Source organism: Peromyscus leucopus, chromosome 10 (genome assembly GCF_004664715.2).
Source record: "Peromyscus leucopus breed LL Stock chromosome 10, UCI_PerLeu_2.1, whole genome shotgun sequence".
Lineage (NCBI taxonomy): Eukaryota > Metazoa > Chordata > Mammalia > Rodentia > Cricetidae > Peromyscus > Peromyscus leucopus.
In genome coordinates this window covers 8,302,482-8,318,637 of record NC_051071.1, presented here as the reverse complement: position 1 = coordinate 8,318,637, position 16,156 = coordinate 8,302,482, and the positions used below count along the sequence as shown (strand labels likewise).

The window sequence follows — 16,156 nt, the reverse complement described above, 5'->3', positions numbered from 1 at the left end:
ATACTAAGCCCTCATTTGTAAACTCTTGTGGGTTAAGAGTCTGTCTTTACTAAGTTTGACTACAGAACTCTGAAGATGCTTGCTGAAAGCCAACGTTAATTAATCCTCTCTTTACCCGATTTGGATTTGTGTAGCCCAACAGTAGGTTTGCTGCTTTTATATCACCATGAACATATTCATTTTCATGTATATATTCCAGTATGTCCAGCTGTGAAAAAAATAGATAAGATCAATATTAATGTTTTACACTAGAATACTATGGTTTATTTCTACACATTATAAAATAATGTATCTCACTCTTACTGATTATTCTAATATATCATAATTTCTGGCTGCTCATCTCATAAAAGGTTGGATGAAATGATCCTCAAACATCAAATACTATGCTTGAACCTCTGAGAGAGAGAGAAATCAAGATTCAACAATACTTATTCTTATGGCCCTGAAAGCCCAATGGCTAGGCCAAAATGTACAAAGGTGAATGTGATGTTTAATCTCACTTGTCAAGTTGAGAAAATCTAGAATCACATGGCAGCTGAGCCTCTGGGAATACCTGTATGGAATTATCTTGAGTAGACTTAGTTTGAAGGGAAGATTTGCCCACTGTGGGTGGCACCATTCCCTGGGATGAGAGTCTGAACTGTACAAAATGAAGAAACCTGGCACAGACACCCATCATTCTTTTTGAATGTGGATGCAATGTGATCATGTACTCTAATATCCTATTGTTTGTGACTTCCCCAACATGAGGGACTATAACCTCAAATTATGAAACAATGTAAATACTTTCTCCTTTAATTTGCTTTTGTCAGAGTACTCCATCATAGTAACTAGAAAACCAATTTAGACTGGGAATAAATATCATAAAAACTAAAGGAAAATAGAAAAGACATCTATGGTAAAACAGTCATATAGTTCATTCATCAATCAATACTATGATTCAAATCTTGAAGATATCAGAACAAAATATTATACCTCTGATCATTATCTTGTGTAATAACAAACTCTTAGGCATCAATAAATCCCTAGAATCTTGCATGTCAAATATATATATATATATATATATATATATATGATACACACACAAACACAGAGACATATATGAGAGAGAGGTGTTCTGTGAACACTCACTAGGAGAATGGATAGATGAATAGGTAAATGGAGAAATTAACACATGACGACCTGGCCTGATCTGTTTCATTCTACCTATGATTAGGGGCAGGAGGAGACTAAAGCAAGATACATAAAAATAAGGTAAATATGTGGCATGATCAACAAATGAATGCATGCATGGTCATTTGTGACTACTTGCTTAAAAGTTAGCAGTGTGTATGTGTGTGTGTGTGTGTGTGTGTGTGTGTGTGTGTCTGTCTGTCTGTCTGTCTGTCTTTGTCATCCATTGCTGTAATTAATTAATGCCACCACCCCAACTTAGACTTAAAATATTTTAAATCAAATCATACCATATTTAGTATGAGAAGTAGTCTATTTGGCCATAATTTGTAGTTACAAATGTAACAGACAAAAGAAAGGTTATTCTTGCAGCTATATAAGCTTGCTCTGATATGAAAAAGTAAGCTGTGATGGAAAACTGAGTGTAATAACAATGGCCAAACACAACACAGCCTGTATTCTGCAAAGCCCATGGTTATCAATTTCACCAAAATCCTTTCTACTCTTTATAACTGTCATTCCTAGGAAATAATCCTTATTTTTTCATAATTCCATAAAAAGCAAAACAAGTAAATAATCTAAAACTGAGACATTTGAAATGAACCATCTTGAACTCACCACCCTGATTCCAAGTTGCAGGACAGTCGATTTTTTAAAAACACCATTCTGGTCTGAGAGCTTCTGTAAATCTATTCCCAGTCTTTCCATTATCATGAATCTGTAACTGAAAGGAGATAACAGAAAAGAGATCTTCCTGAAATAATTCTGAGATTATCTCCTAAAGAATTTAAAAAGACAATGCTTCCCACCTAACCAAGAAGAATCAGTACTAGGCACTGGAGAACACGTGGACAACAACCTGCTATACTCTGAGGAACATACTTCCCATCTAACAGTCAAGGAGACTCAGTCCAAGCCACTGAAGAACATATGCACAATAACCCACTAATCCTCCATGAGGCAGTTTAGTATTCCATATGGTTTATTCACTAGCACTGAGCAGTTAATACTGTCTCAGATAATGGAGAGAATGGGCTTCAAAATCCCTCTTTTGCTTGTTTATGACAGTGTTAATTGCTTGGTACAGATTAGTCCCCATCACCTTGTTATGTATCCTAAAAATGTCACTGCCCATACAGAAAATGGTAAATCTTCTATATTTTATCCATTGTTATAAACATTTATTGTTTCACATTTTATTTAGGCAGGTGTGTGTGTGTGTGTGTGTGTGTGTGTGTGTGTGTGTGTGTGTGTACAACTGTGTGTGCCTGTGGGCACAGAGGATAGAAAAGGCTGCCTATCTCTCAGTACTGAAGCTAGTGGTATGTTGTATGGGGGCTGGGATCCAAACTAATAGGCATGCAGCAGCACTCTGAATGGCTCTACCCATTTCTCCATCCTCACGTTTTTTGCAACTCCATATCTTCCTTCTCTGTTCAGGATTCCCTTTTTATTTCCCCTTTCTAGCACAACAGCCCACATTCTACATCCACTATTAGAGAAATACATACACAGCCCTTTGGGGGTATCTTACAAGAATGTGATATTACTAAGTCACCATACAAAGTTACAGGTTTCTTCAGGGCACTTTCATGTCATCTTTGTGTCCTTCATCCTCCTCTCCCACTGCCTCCCATCACCCCTCAGCCTCATGCTGGCTCTCTCCCCCAAACAACCTTGCTGCTGCTGTCATGTCGCATAGCTCCATTATCTTCTCTCTCATTCTCCCTCCCCCTTTTCATGATGTCTTCCCCACATCTCATGGCCCCTTCTTCAGACAGACAGACAGACACACACACACACACAGACACAGACACACACAGACACACACACACACACACACACACACACACACACACACACACACACAGCATGTATATATAAAGTATATGGGCATCCCAGAAGAGATGAAACATGAAGACCTGGTTTGAGTCTGGAGTAGCTTATTTCACTTAATGAATATTCTCCAATTCTATCCACTTTCCTATAAATGTCATGATTTCATTTTTCTTACAGCTGAATAAAACTCTATCATGTATCACATTTTCATTATCCATTCATTGATTAGGCATCAAGGCTGATTCCAATCCTGCATATTACGAACAGTGTAATAATAAACATGGACATGTAAATGCCTCTATGATATGCTAAGATCCCATCAGACAAACCCCAGGAGTGGCAGTGCTGGGTCATATGTTAGTTCTATTTTGAGAAACAGCCATAATGATCTCATCTTGATCTCACTGGCTTACACACTACCACCGGTACATAAGGATTCCTCCTTCCCAAAACACTTGCTAACCTCACAAGCTTGCACACCAGCACCAGTATACAAGGATTCCTCCTTCCCAGCACACTTGCTAACCTCACCACTAGCTTACACACTTGCTAACCTCACAAGCTTGCACACCAGCACCAGTATACAAGGATTCCTCCTTCCCAGCACACCTGCTACACTTGTCATTTGTTTTGTTTGTGATGGTAGCAATTTGTGAGATGTAATCTCAAAATAGCTTTTCTTTTAAGATTTATTTTTGCTTACCTATATTTGTGTGTGTTTTAGTGTGAATGTATGCTACAGGTGTGCAGATGTAGAGGCCAGAAAAGGGAGTCAGATTTCCTGGGGCTGAACATTTGGCAGTTGTGAGCCACCCAGTGTGGGTGCTGGGAAATGAGTTTCAGTCCCGCAGCAGGGCTGCAAGTGCTCTTTCTTAACCACGGAGCCGTCTCTCCAGCCCTCCTGAACTAGTTTTAATTTGTACTTCCTGATGACTGAGAACATTAAACACTATTTCAAACTAGCCAAATTTATTTCTCATTTCAAGAACTATTCATTGAGTTCATTAGTCGATTTGTACATTGAATGATTTAGCACTTTTGCTGTTTAATCTCTGCAGTTCTCAATATATTTCATATAACAAGCCTTTATCTGATGAAGAGTTGGTGAAAGTGTTTTCCTATGCAAAGGCTGTCTATTCACTTTGCTTGTAGAAGTGTAGAAATTTCATGAAACCCCTGCAGTGTTTTGAAGGAAAAATGCCCCCATAGTCTCTGGCATTTGAACTTTGTCCCCAGTTGGTGGTGCTGTTTGGGAGAGGTTTAGGTATAGCCTCATGAGAGGAAGGCTGGCACGCGGGGTGGGCTTTGAGGAAAAAGCTGACAGCACTTCCATTTCACTCTCTCTGATGCTTTGTGCTTATGGTTAAGATATGAGCTCTAAACTTCCTGCTCCATTCCCACTGTCACGGTGGCTGCCTATGGTCATGTTCCCATGCTGTCCTGCCACTATGGATTCCAACCTTCTGGAACCATAAGCCAAAATAAACTCTTTTATATACTAAGTTGCCCTGGTAACAGTGTTTTATCACAGCAACTGAAGAGAAACTAACACAGTCCCATCAGTGAACACCTAGGATATCTTCCCAGGTTACTGGAGTCCTTGCCTATGCCTGTCTTAGAGTATTTACCCAAGGTTTCCTCCAGCAGCGTGAGGGTAGTTGGTCTTAAACTAAGACCTTAATGTGTTTTGAATTTGTATGCACAATGGCAGATACAGCAATTCTCAAGCTGTGAGCTGCAACCCCTTTAGAGGGTCAAACGACCTTTTCACAGGGGTCACATATTAGATATCCTGCATTTCAGATATTGAAATTACAATTTATAACAAGCAAAACTAGTTATGAAGTAGCAAAAAAAAGAATTTTATGACTGGGGGTCTCCACAATATGAGAAACTGTATTAAAGGGTGACAACATTAGGAAAGTTGAGAGCCACTAGCTAAGAATCTACTGTTATTCTTCTACATGTGTGGACTGCCAGCATTCCTAGAACCCATTGACAAATAGAGATATTCCCAATGTGTCTTTCTGATTCCTAGAAGTTAGTGTATTTGCATGGATTTACTTCTGAGCCTCTGTTCTAGTGCATTGGTCTGTCAGTCCCTTTCTGTGCAGTGCCACACTTTTCATTATCAGTGATCATGGTACAATTTGAGATCAAGTATTCAGATAACACTAGCACTAAGATTTCTGCTTGGAATTGCTTTGGTTGTTTGGGTATTTTTGTTGTTTCATGTGTAAATGGACAGTTCTCTCCTGCTTGTCAGTTCCCAAATAACCACTCAAAGGTTTAATATTATTTATAAATACTCAGCTGATAGCTCGGGCTTATTACTAACTAGTTCTTACACTTAAATTAACCCATAATCTTTATCTACGTTTAGCCATGTGGCTTGGTAACTTTTCTCAGTATGGCATTCTCATCTTGTTTCCTCTGAGTCTGACTGGCAGCTCCTGACTCTGCCCTTCTCCTTCCCAGCATTCTCAGCCTGGCTTTCTCACCTAACTTCTGGCCCAGCTACAGGACTGTCAGCTACTCATTAACAATGAGCATAATCCACAGCACTCCCCCCTTTTAGTCTAATTAAAAAGGAAGGTTTTAAATTTAATATAGTAAGATTATATACAACAAAAACAGTTATTTAGTAAAAATTATAGTAACACTATCTAATCCACTGGCATTTGGCAAAATTAGAGAAAACAATTATCTTGGTGAGTCTAAAGTTTTGTATCTAATTTACTTTCTATTATAATTAAGAAAAATGATAATTAGAACTATTTAGTCTTCAACTCCACCAGAGACCTAAGGATATAATATTATCTGAGTAAATAGGAAGTATAAGGGAAAAAACTTCCAAAAATTAAGAAATGACAGAAAGAGTTGGTTGCCTGGACAGTCACCCAAGGTTCCTCTGCAACGTTGGGACATCCATCCTCGGCCTACAGGTCTAGCATATCTAACAGACTCATCTGTGAAGCAGGATTTCTGATGGACTGTCCCACCTTGTTTTAGTAAATAAAGTTCTGCAGTCACTTTGTTTTCTGTCCTGCCTGTCCAATTTGGACAGCATGCTGTCCTCAGCTGAGGCAAAAGCAGTTCTGTGCCCAGTGGCTAACTTTTGCCACAAAGAAAGTAAACTCCATATGGAGTTTCTTCAGTACTCATCATCTTCTCTGAAGTATATTGGGTGCTGCCAGGAGCAGACATGTCTCACCACTGAGAAAGTCTAAGTTCTTAAAACATTTTAAATGTCACATTCTGTAGGTCTTTGAAGTATTCAAAGATTGCCTATCTAATTGAAATATATCTTTGTATACCTAGAAAACCTAACTAATATGGCTATAAGTTTTACTATTATAGATGACTATTAATCTGTATTTTATAATTAACATTACATTTTGAAATAAGCTACATAAAGTATAGATATATATACAGTATAACAACTGACTTTAAATTTGTATCGATATACTAAAATCCATTTGTAAAATATTTTGAGTTGTTCAACAGTTGTATTTTAGATTAAAGTAAATTTAATAATCTACCCTTTTCCCCATCATTTTAATATATCTCCCTTTCTTCTTAGAAAGAGATTGACCATGACCATTAACCATTTATAACCAACCCCCCTTAAATGAAAACAAACATTCACAAACAATAATTTGGGAATTTGGGCATAGTTCTCTAGACTACTTCCTGTTGATTGGGGGTGCTAGTACACTTATGGGGACCCTGAGAAAATTTAGAATTATACTCAAGTTCTGGCTTGGGTATTTTATGTGGCTGGTCCATCTCAGCCAGCAGCCTTGAAGTTGTTTTGGATGCAGAACTCAGAGGAAACTGTAACAGAGGTACACTGAAACCCTGGATCATCTGGACCATCCATTTTTATTGGTGTCTGGTCCCCTTGTTCTGAAAATATATAAACTTTTAAAGGTAATATATATATCTGTATTAACACAAATATAAACTGTGTATTATATATAAGCCAGCCAAAGGTAATTTTTTATTTTATGTTTGAGCAGGTAAAATATACGTTACATGTCTTGTAGTTACTTTAGATTTATTTTTCCATGTCTGTAGTTAAGATTTCAGGGGGTCTTCCTCAATCAGACCTGATTTTTCTTAATCCAGAATGAATGCATAGTCTCCCATTTCCTGTGGAAATAAAAATATAACTTTTCCCCCAAAGCGGCATATGTTTTGACTTCAATTTTGGAGTTAAGATATTTTTTAAATATATGTTGGTTTAATACAGTTGTTTTTTATAATCCAAGGTCTTTTAACAGCTAAAAATTTCAAAGACAATACAATAATATACATAATCCAGAATGTGCATTTTTCATCCTTACATGGTCCATTTTTATATTATTTTATTCTCTTTTTAAGGATTTTACTTTATTATTTTAAAACTATATATATATATATATATACATATATATATATATATATATATATATATTATGATTGATTTATACATTCTCTTTTCTCTCACAAGCCTCTGTATATTCTTAAACATGGTGTAACCCATTTAGAGGTTTTTTTCTCACCTGCATCTGTCTTTTCTGTGTATCTCTAACTCTTTTTGTCTATGAGCAAACCCTAAGTCCTCCATGCAGAGTGCTGATGGAGCTTGTGCTGATAGCTTAAGCCAGCAGGCAGCAGCTGGGAGAAGCCTGTCTGCATTGTGACTCCTTGTGAGAGACTGCGGAAACTGGCCGTGTGGCTTAGCTCATGGCAGCTGTGAGCCAGCTCCATTTCGTGGGCACCACAGCTGGCATAAGAGAGTAGGAAGCCCAATGTGGCTCTGTTTCTGTGAGTTTAGAGCCTTTTTTAAGCTTTCTCGGGTTTTATGTGGATGCACATGTGGCCTGTTGGTGTACCATTTGTAAACAGAGGCTTTTCTCTTTTCTGTCCTGCCACATTCCACAGCCACTTCCAAATAATCACTCAGAGGCTTAAATTACTTACAAATGTGTGGCCATTAGGTCAGGCATATTACTAGCTAACTCTTAAATTAACCCATAATTCTTATCTCTGTTTAGCCGCCTGGCTTGGTACCTTTCTCAGTGTGACATTCTCATCTTGCTTCCTCTGTGTCTGGCTGGCGACTCCAACTCTGTCCTTCTCCTTCCAGCATTCTCAGTTTGGCTTTCTTGCCTAAATTCCACCTCAGCTACTGGTCTATCATTTTTTATTAACAATAAACATAATCCACAGCATTCATGTGAACATTTTTTTCTGTTTTAATCCTTATGATGTACTTGAAATTTGATGGGGACAATACTGAACCTAAAGATCATATTTGTAATATAACCATTCCCACTATACTAATTCCGGCAATGGATGCGCATGCAAACTAGCCCATCTTCTAGTGTCTCCCTCTGATTCTTCCTTCAGTCCCTGATCATTTTCACTGTAGAGGTATTTCCCCTCTACCCCTCTACAAGTAGGCTTATTCTTAGAGGTTTTTTAAAATGTATTTAAATGTGACTCCTCCTCCACAGTTATTTTTTTCTCAGCAATTTTGTTATCAGCACAGTTAAGTTTTATGTCCTACTATTGTTATGGACGTGTTTATCAAGATGTAATGTTATCCGGAGATTCTTGTGTCTCTTATATACAGGATCGAATAGTCTTTAAATGATGTTTCTCTCATTATCTCCCCCACTCCTCTTTTTTTTCCAAGTACTGGTAAGAGTTGAGAGTGGAGGTGTTTGTCTTTCTGGATTTAGAGGAAATGCATTCAGTTTTCCCCTAGTTCGTATGATTTTGGCAGTAGAGATTCATATGTAGCTTTTATTGTGTTGAAGCATGTTCCATCTTTTTCTATTTTCTTCAGGGCATTTATCATGAAGGGATGATGAACATCATCAAAGGCATTTTTGACACTGAGAAAGATGATCATGTGATTTCTTTTTTTTTTTTTTTTTTTTTTTTTGGTTTTTTCGAGACAGGCTTTCAGTTTCTGTTGGTTGCTCTGGCAGGTCAGTTTCAGGGACTCTATGAAGGCTGTTTGAGTAGTTTACTTTCCTGCCTAAGGAGCTTCATTGCCTCAGCCTTGAAGGAAATTGTTAGACACACAACATGAGGCTTGTGAGAGATATGGAGAATGTTTTGAGAACTAGTTTTGGGTGCTTGGAGTGGTGTGGTTTGGTTTGGTTTGGTTTGACCAGAATCTGTCTGTATTACCTTTGGGATGAGGCTCCTGCTCCTCCTCTACCAGTAAAGGGAGTGTGTGGATGGAGTCCTGTATGTCTTGGCTTCTTTTGGTGTATGCTGCCTGTCTTTTGGTGTATCCTATCACTCTATGACTCTTCAAAGCTCTTCCTCTTTTAAGAAGATTCTTTTTCTGACAGTTGCCCTTCACCAGAGCACACAGACAACTTCTACTCTGCCATTTTACCCAGAACTCTATCCTTTCTACAGTAGTATGTTACATAATTCTTAAGTCAACTATAATAATAGATTTAGATGATTTAATAGTAACATGTAACATGATATGGATGTCCCATGATTTCTGTAGTCCATTCAGTACCCTTTATGAAGCAGTTCACTTTATTTACCCTATTTAAACAAAGGTAAAATAGTATTTGAACAAAGGGCTGACATTTGAGCCTATTTTCTCACATTTAAAGTACAACTATCACCTGACTAAAATTAACAAAGTGGGATAAATCTATGACACTCCCTGCAATGAAATGTGCACAAAACAAGTGACTCTTTCAAAGTCATCATTAATGAACTTTGTATGTGCTATAGACACATTCAAGGATAGCTTTTTGACTTCTGTTGTGTATTTCCTCAAGGTGGAGAGTGATTTCTCTCCTAGCTTTCAGAGGTGGACCTAGTGACTGACTACTAGCAAAGAGAAGGTGGCGGTGTGCTAGGATATCACATTTAAGATTAGCCCATAAAGAAATACTGTCACCTCCAGCTCAGAGACATTCCTGGGCATTTATATTCATTCTCTCTCTCTCTCTCTCTCTCTCTCTCTCTCTCTCTCTCTCTCTCTCTCTTCATTCTCATTCTCTCTCTCTCTCTTTCTCTCTTCTCTCTCTCTCTCTCTCTCTCTCTCTCTCTCTCTCTCTCTCTTCTCGTTCCCTTCTCCCCATCCACTCACCCATCCACTCACCCACTCTCTCTGGGGAAAGCCCCAGTGCTTCCTTATAAGACACAGATAGTTTCTTGCAGAGACACCTTAAGCCTGTCAACAGTCATATGAGTGACCACTGAAAGCAAATCCTTCCCTGGGAGGACCTAAGATGACTGCAGCCAGGCAGATGCCTGATTACATTCTATAGAGAGACCAGAACCAAGCAGATGAGCCAACAGGGGCTTACTGATGCCCAAAAACTAAGATATGTTTAGAGTAGTTTGTTACCTGGCCAAAAAGAAACATCAGATAGATCACTGAGGAAAGGTTATTTGGTAATAATAATTGATCATATAAATTTGATATGATTATAATAGGCTTTTACCTTCTTCCTTTAAAATCAGTCAGACCAAATCCATAAAATAGAGGAACTCCTAAATAATCAAGTTTTCTCTGTTCTATCCACTTTTGAACTGCAAAGAATAATTAAGAAGAAACATGATTTAGAAAGGTAGATGCAAAGACTTAATTATCTAACCAAAATAGTAAGTAGACCTAAGAAAATACTTAATGAAAATAGATACACCCATCTCATGGTTTCAAACTTTTTTGTTTCCACTATAATCAGCACAAAATATTTGTTTTAAAACAAAATTAACAGTACCATAAAAGACATAGTCTTACAAAGTACATTGTTATCTCTCACTCAAAATGATTGGAAAGCAAATCATTTGCTCATAAGCCAGCTCAGTTTCCAAATGTAACTCAGGCTGACTACAAAGGAGAGGTACTTATCCCCCTACTGCCTTCATTTCAAAGTCTAAAGCCACGTTAGCCCAAACATACAAATGGAGCAGAAAAAGTACCTGACTCTGAAATTAAAAGTTATTTACTCTGTGAAATAACAGTTTTGAATAAATTTAGTTTACAAAACAAATCATAATTGAATTATTTAATCCAGTTAAACAATCAGGTAGTTCAATCACCGTTCTCACTTCTCTCCCATGTGTTTCATGCTTACGACAGCTTTCCTGATAAAACAGTCAAATTTAATGGATTCTATTTGTCACTCTGACATAGCTGAAGCAGTTGGTGAGACTATAGTCACAGTCTTCAGAAGCTTTATTAAGGAAAACAAAGTTAATTACTCAGGCCAGATCCATCATTCTTTCTCCTAAATAAGATATAAAGGACCCTGACCATTCTAGTCATCAGGGCTCCTACAGCTCCCACAGCATTTCACCTCACTCTTACAAACTTCCTATTGTTCTTCATCTCTGCTTATAATCATATCCCGTTCAAATCTGCAACTGGTAGTTCTTATTTATGATATCCAGCTCCACATAACTTCCCAACTTTCACCTTTCTAACATCTTCTTAAATATCTCAACATTTAATCATTACCAAACACTTTAATCCACGTGTGTGTGTGTGTGTGTGTGTTCTACGTACTTTAGTTTTGTCACTATATGCTTTCTATCTAAATGCATCTTTATAAAAGAAATAATTTCATTCTACAATCTTTTTTGCTTAGAGAACTCTTGATAATTCCACAAGTCAGCATGTTATGTAAAGCAGTAGAAAAACTGACTTAAAATATATAACCCGTTATGTGTGCCATACCAAGATGTGTATACCATCTGTCTTGCTTTTATATGTTATCACAGTTAAGTATATCACTTTACAATAAAATTTCATATGGAAAAGAATTTTCCAGAAGGCCAGAAAAAGACCAAAATATTAACCCTCACTTTAGCAAGCTCATACATGGTGTAGCTGCTTAGATATTTTTACTTACTATATTCTCTTTTTGCTGCTCTCTGATAAAATTTAAGTTCTGAAAATAATGGGCCATTCTCTTGATATTCCTATGAAAGAAATATAATAATTAATTTTAATAATTTTAATAGAAATTATCCTAAAGATAAAACAAGTTGTACTTCAACTGTGAAAATATGAGCATCCACATATAAAATACATCATAGTTACAGAGTTCTTCATCAAACAAGTACCAGATTCCTACTAAAAAAAAAAAAAAACTAAATACACTTGAAAAGTCTCATTTTAGAGAACATATTGTACTGCTATCCCAATATAGTCTTACACATGAAAGAAGTCTTCTGCAAAGATCTTCTTAAAAGCAATGAGAACTGTATACATAAATAAGCACTGGCTATAAAACAATATGTCTTCAGGGCAGGCACACTGGAAAAAGTACGGTGGGGTCCCTAACACATGACTCCTTCATTAACTGTCTCCTACATGTCTTTCATTGTTCTATGCCCTGGGGACACTAACGGAAGTGGAATCCTAGGCCTTACCTTAAAGACCTTACTACCTAAAAGAGTGAAGGAAAAAATGTTTTTGTTGTTGTTGTTGTTGTTTTTATGAGAATAAAGCATAGTGAAGAAAAAAGTTAGAAATACAGGACTACAAATGTAAGAACAACGCTTACCACTTTTATTACATGTCTTGCATCTTTACTTGGTTTATTTGTGGGAAAAGCTGCAGAAAAAAAGAAAAGTGGAAAATAATAGTTATTCTAAATCACTGAGTATCTACCAAATCACAGAGAGATGCTAGATATAAGTACATGAACTAGATTATCCCCAAACCTCTTATAACTGTGGCACCATCTCCACTTTACAAAAGGTCCTGCTGAGGTTGGGGAAATGGAATAAATTTCTCACTAAGAAAAATAGATTGAGGTCTGAAACTCATCTGTCTGACACAGAACACATTACTTATCATATTCTATATTCTATATTCAAGCATTCAGATATAAAAAATGAACAGATAACATTAGTCACATGATCCAAGTGCAGGGGAAAGTAAGAAAGCTAAAACAGATGAAATTAAGCATGTTCAGGTTGTTCTAAGGATATAGATCTCATATCCATGCCAGGGTAGGCTTCTCAAGCTGCCCAAATGACCCATGTTCCTATAAGAAGTCCCTCATCCATGCTTCTATAAGTAGCACCAATAAACTCATTGGTCTGCTAAACTAGTTTTGGGTGGAATCTTCCCCTAGGTCTGTCCCTGGCATCATATCTGAGATTTCCCTAGGAAGTAGCATAGTATACATAATGTATGAACAAAACCAGAGATAACAGAGAGGAACAATTGCAATGGATGATAATATAGACAACTAATACTGATCTGTCTGTGGGTGGAATGCCAACAAGGGAAATCCCGATACGGCTGCCTTTCCCCACATTGCTATGGGATGTCTCTCTGTATACTGTGAATGTGTGCTGCTCCCATTGGTTAATAAATAAAGCTGCATTGGTCTATGGCAGGGCAGGATGGAGCCAGGCAGAAAAATCCAAGAGAGCCAGTGAGAGGAAAAAGGAGAGTAAGGGAGATGCCAAACCACCGTCCTAGGAGAAACTTGTTATGGGACACAGGTAAAGCCTCGGAACACGTGGTGATACATAGATGAGTAGTTATGGGTTGAGTTAAGTTATAAGAGCTAGCTTGTAAGAAGCCTGAGCCATAGGCCATATAATTTGCAATTAATGTTAAGCCTCTGAGTGATTATTTTATAAGCGGCTGTGGGACCAGAGAACCTTATGGCTACATCACCTTATGTGGCATGATGGCACTTCCCCCTGTAATGGTAGTTGCATGTCCCCTGCTATGTTTGGTAAGACAAGCAAGCAAGCCTGACCAATCTGAGGAGTGAGAGTTCTTGGGAGGAACTTGGTATGGTGTGGCATGCCTCCTTGACGAATAGGGTCTGTCCAATGCCCTCAAACCACCAATGGACCTGAGAACATACAGTAATCCTTTGAAACCAGCATGTATGGGAGGGATTCTAAGCCAGATACAATGTCAGTTGTATGGTCTCTGTTGTGAGCACTAAAACAACTGAAGCTGACCTGTCTGCCCAGAAAGAACTGGTCCAAGTGGGGGGAAAATGTGGATGCTACTTTAATGTGGTAGGAAAGGGGCAGGGGTGAGTTGAAGTGTTGAGCACATACTTGGACTCCTGGGGATAAACAGTACATTAGAAGAAAGAGTGAGATGCTGAAAATGTTCTTCTGGTCCAGCCTCTACACAGAGGAAGGGAAAAATCCATGATTCTGCATCCACATGGGGGCCTTAACCATGGCCCAGTAGAGGAAACTATAATCCTCACAGATACTCTTCACCTCAACTATGAATAGGAAAGAGGTTTAAGTAGGAAATGAAGGAGTCCATTCCCAAGCCTGAATCATGAGGCTATTGAACATAGGATGGATGAGGTCAGTCTGAGTGATATGGTAAAACAAAAAAATATGAAACTTCCCATCCCTTCTTGAAACCAAGGCTGCACAAACATGCAAAATCGGTCCCTGATGGACTGGCTCATATGAGCCATTAGCCACTTGCTTCTCACTGGCTGAAGTTACCATGAGCATCACTAACTGGAAAACACAAGAGGACAAGCATCCCTGAAGGAACTGGAAGTGCGAGAGGCAGTGTTTGCTGCCTCATTCACTGAGCTAACAGAACTATGTCCACAGGAGAGTTAAGAAAGAGACAGATCCAGTAGGGACCTAGCAACTGGTATGGGTTTTGGGGACTTCACTGAACTCCATGGTGAGAAGTGATGTTAAGGAGCCAGGAGAGGCTCTGGCACATCACAGTGATTCAGACAAGCATGGAGATAAATCGGGATTATAGGGTCTGAAGCACTCGTCCAGGTTATTCCAGGGAAATGCGGCGGCATTTGTGTCAAGGCGGAGCTCTTCGGGGAAAAACTTCTGACAGAAAACCAAACTCTGTCCAAGTAAGCATCCAGAAATTTTGAGAGCCTGAGCAGGAAGGGCGAGAGGACATAAGTGATCAGAACAATGCGGGTGACAAAGCTGTGCTTGTCTCCAAGTGGGGACTAATCCCTCAAGGAAGGAAAAGTGAGGGTGCAGATTGTTCTTTCAACCCTGTACAACAGCCAGGTGTGACCAATAGAGAAGCAACAGCTTGGGGTGGGAGAGGTGTTTGGAGTCTATTAGAATCAGGGAGTCACTCCGGCATCTCACAAGAACGTGTCCCTGCCCTCTACTCTTCCCTTGGCCTTCAGCTGAGCCAAGCAATACAAGCTGACCCTGCTGACGCCATCGGGGCAGGGAGATACACAGCAGCCTGGCAAAGTGTCCCAGGACGAGGAACCAGAACAGCTCACAGAGGACAATGAGCACAGGGACTGAATGTTCTAGTAGCTTTCATGTAAGAAACTGCGCCCAGCATTACTCTTTTGCGAAATCATCTAATACAAGCTAGGGTACATTTTCATGCCTTATTGCATCTTGCTAACTTTTTAAAAGATATCTCCCCTGCTGCCGAGTCACAGAACCACTAAGCACTTGGTTGGAATGCACGGCAGCGACTGGAGAGAATCTGCTGCCCTGTGTACAAAGTTTCCATTACAGATTGTGAAAGACTAACCTCTGAATACCTTAAACATTTAGAAAAGCATCTAGAACTGTTCAGGCAATAGTAACGACTACTCGGTGGTAGGAAAAGGCACTTCTCAATGCCAGGAGGTTGCTGAATGAAACTCCAGTGCTTAGGGCAGGCTACCTCCCTAGGAGGTATTGGCTAGGGACCCCCTGAGGCTCTAAAAACCATAAAGGTTCTTGCTATTTGTACTGATTACATGCGAAAAGTCCATAGTAAGTCCCTACTGATGAAGAAGCTGTGTGCTCTGTTGAAGAATGTAAAGAAATCACAGAGCTGGAGATTTCCCCACTGGCTGGTTTCATAGTGCCAGAAGGTGCTATCCAGGCTGCTGCCATAGCACTGTCCCCAGCAGTCCTGAGGTAAATACTTGGCATGCTATAACACCTACATGCGAGAAGGGCAAGATGTAACCAGCGGGACAACATGGGTGTAAGTTGACTAAATTTAGGTCCACTTCACAGGAGCAAAAGTCCATGGCTGAGAAAGTCAAAGGCCCCAGCAGGAAAGCAATTCTTATTTTCTTAAATGCATGCAATGCACCTCCCAAACTGCCTTCACAACTTTTTTGTTTACATCCACAAAATACTGCAGTCAGCCTCAATCATA

At 38.9% G+C, this 16,156-nt stretch overlaps 1 protein-coding gene across 5 annotated transcripts in view; it reads right to left on the bottom strand.

Annotated features, from left to right (window-relative positions):
* Nucleotides 1–16,156, bottom strand: part of Vrk2 (VRK serine/threonine kinase 2) — a 131,607-nt gene that overhangs the window by 68,255 nt on the left and 47,196 nt on the right. For all 5 annotated transcript variants that reach the window (XM_028895021.2, XM_037208919.1, XM_028895020.2 and 2 more), the window contains exons 3-7: nt 12,561–12,610; nt 11,904–11,973; nt 10,491–10,578; nt 1,792–1,897; nt 116–208 (exon numbers count right to left, since the gene is read on the bottom strand). In XM_028895021.2, coding sequence (XP_028750854.1) covers nt 116–208; nt 1,792–1,897; nt 10,491–10,578; nt 11,904–11,973; nt 12,561–12,610 — 407 coding nt within the window. The remainder of the gene's footprint in view (nt 1–115; nt 209–1,791; nt 1,898–10,490; nt 10,579–11,903; nt 11,974–12,560; nt 12,611–16,156) is intronic.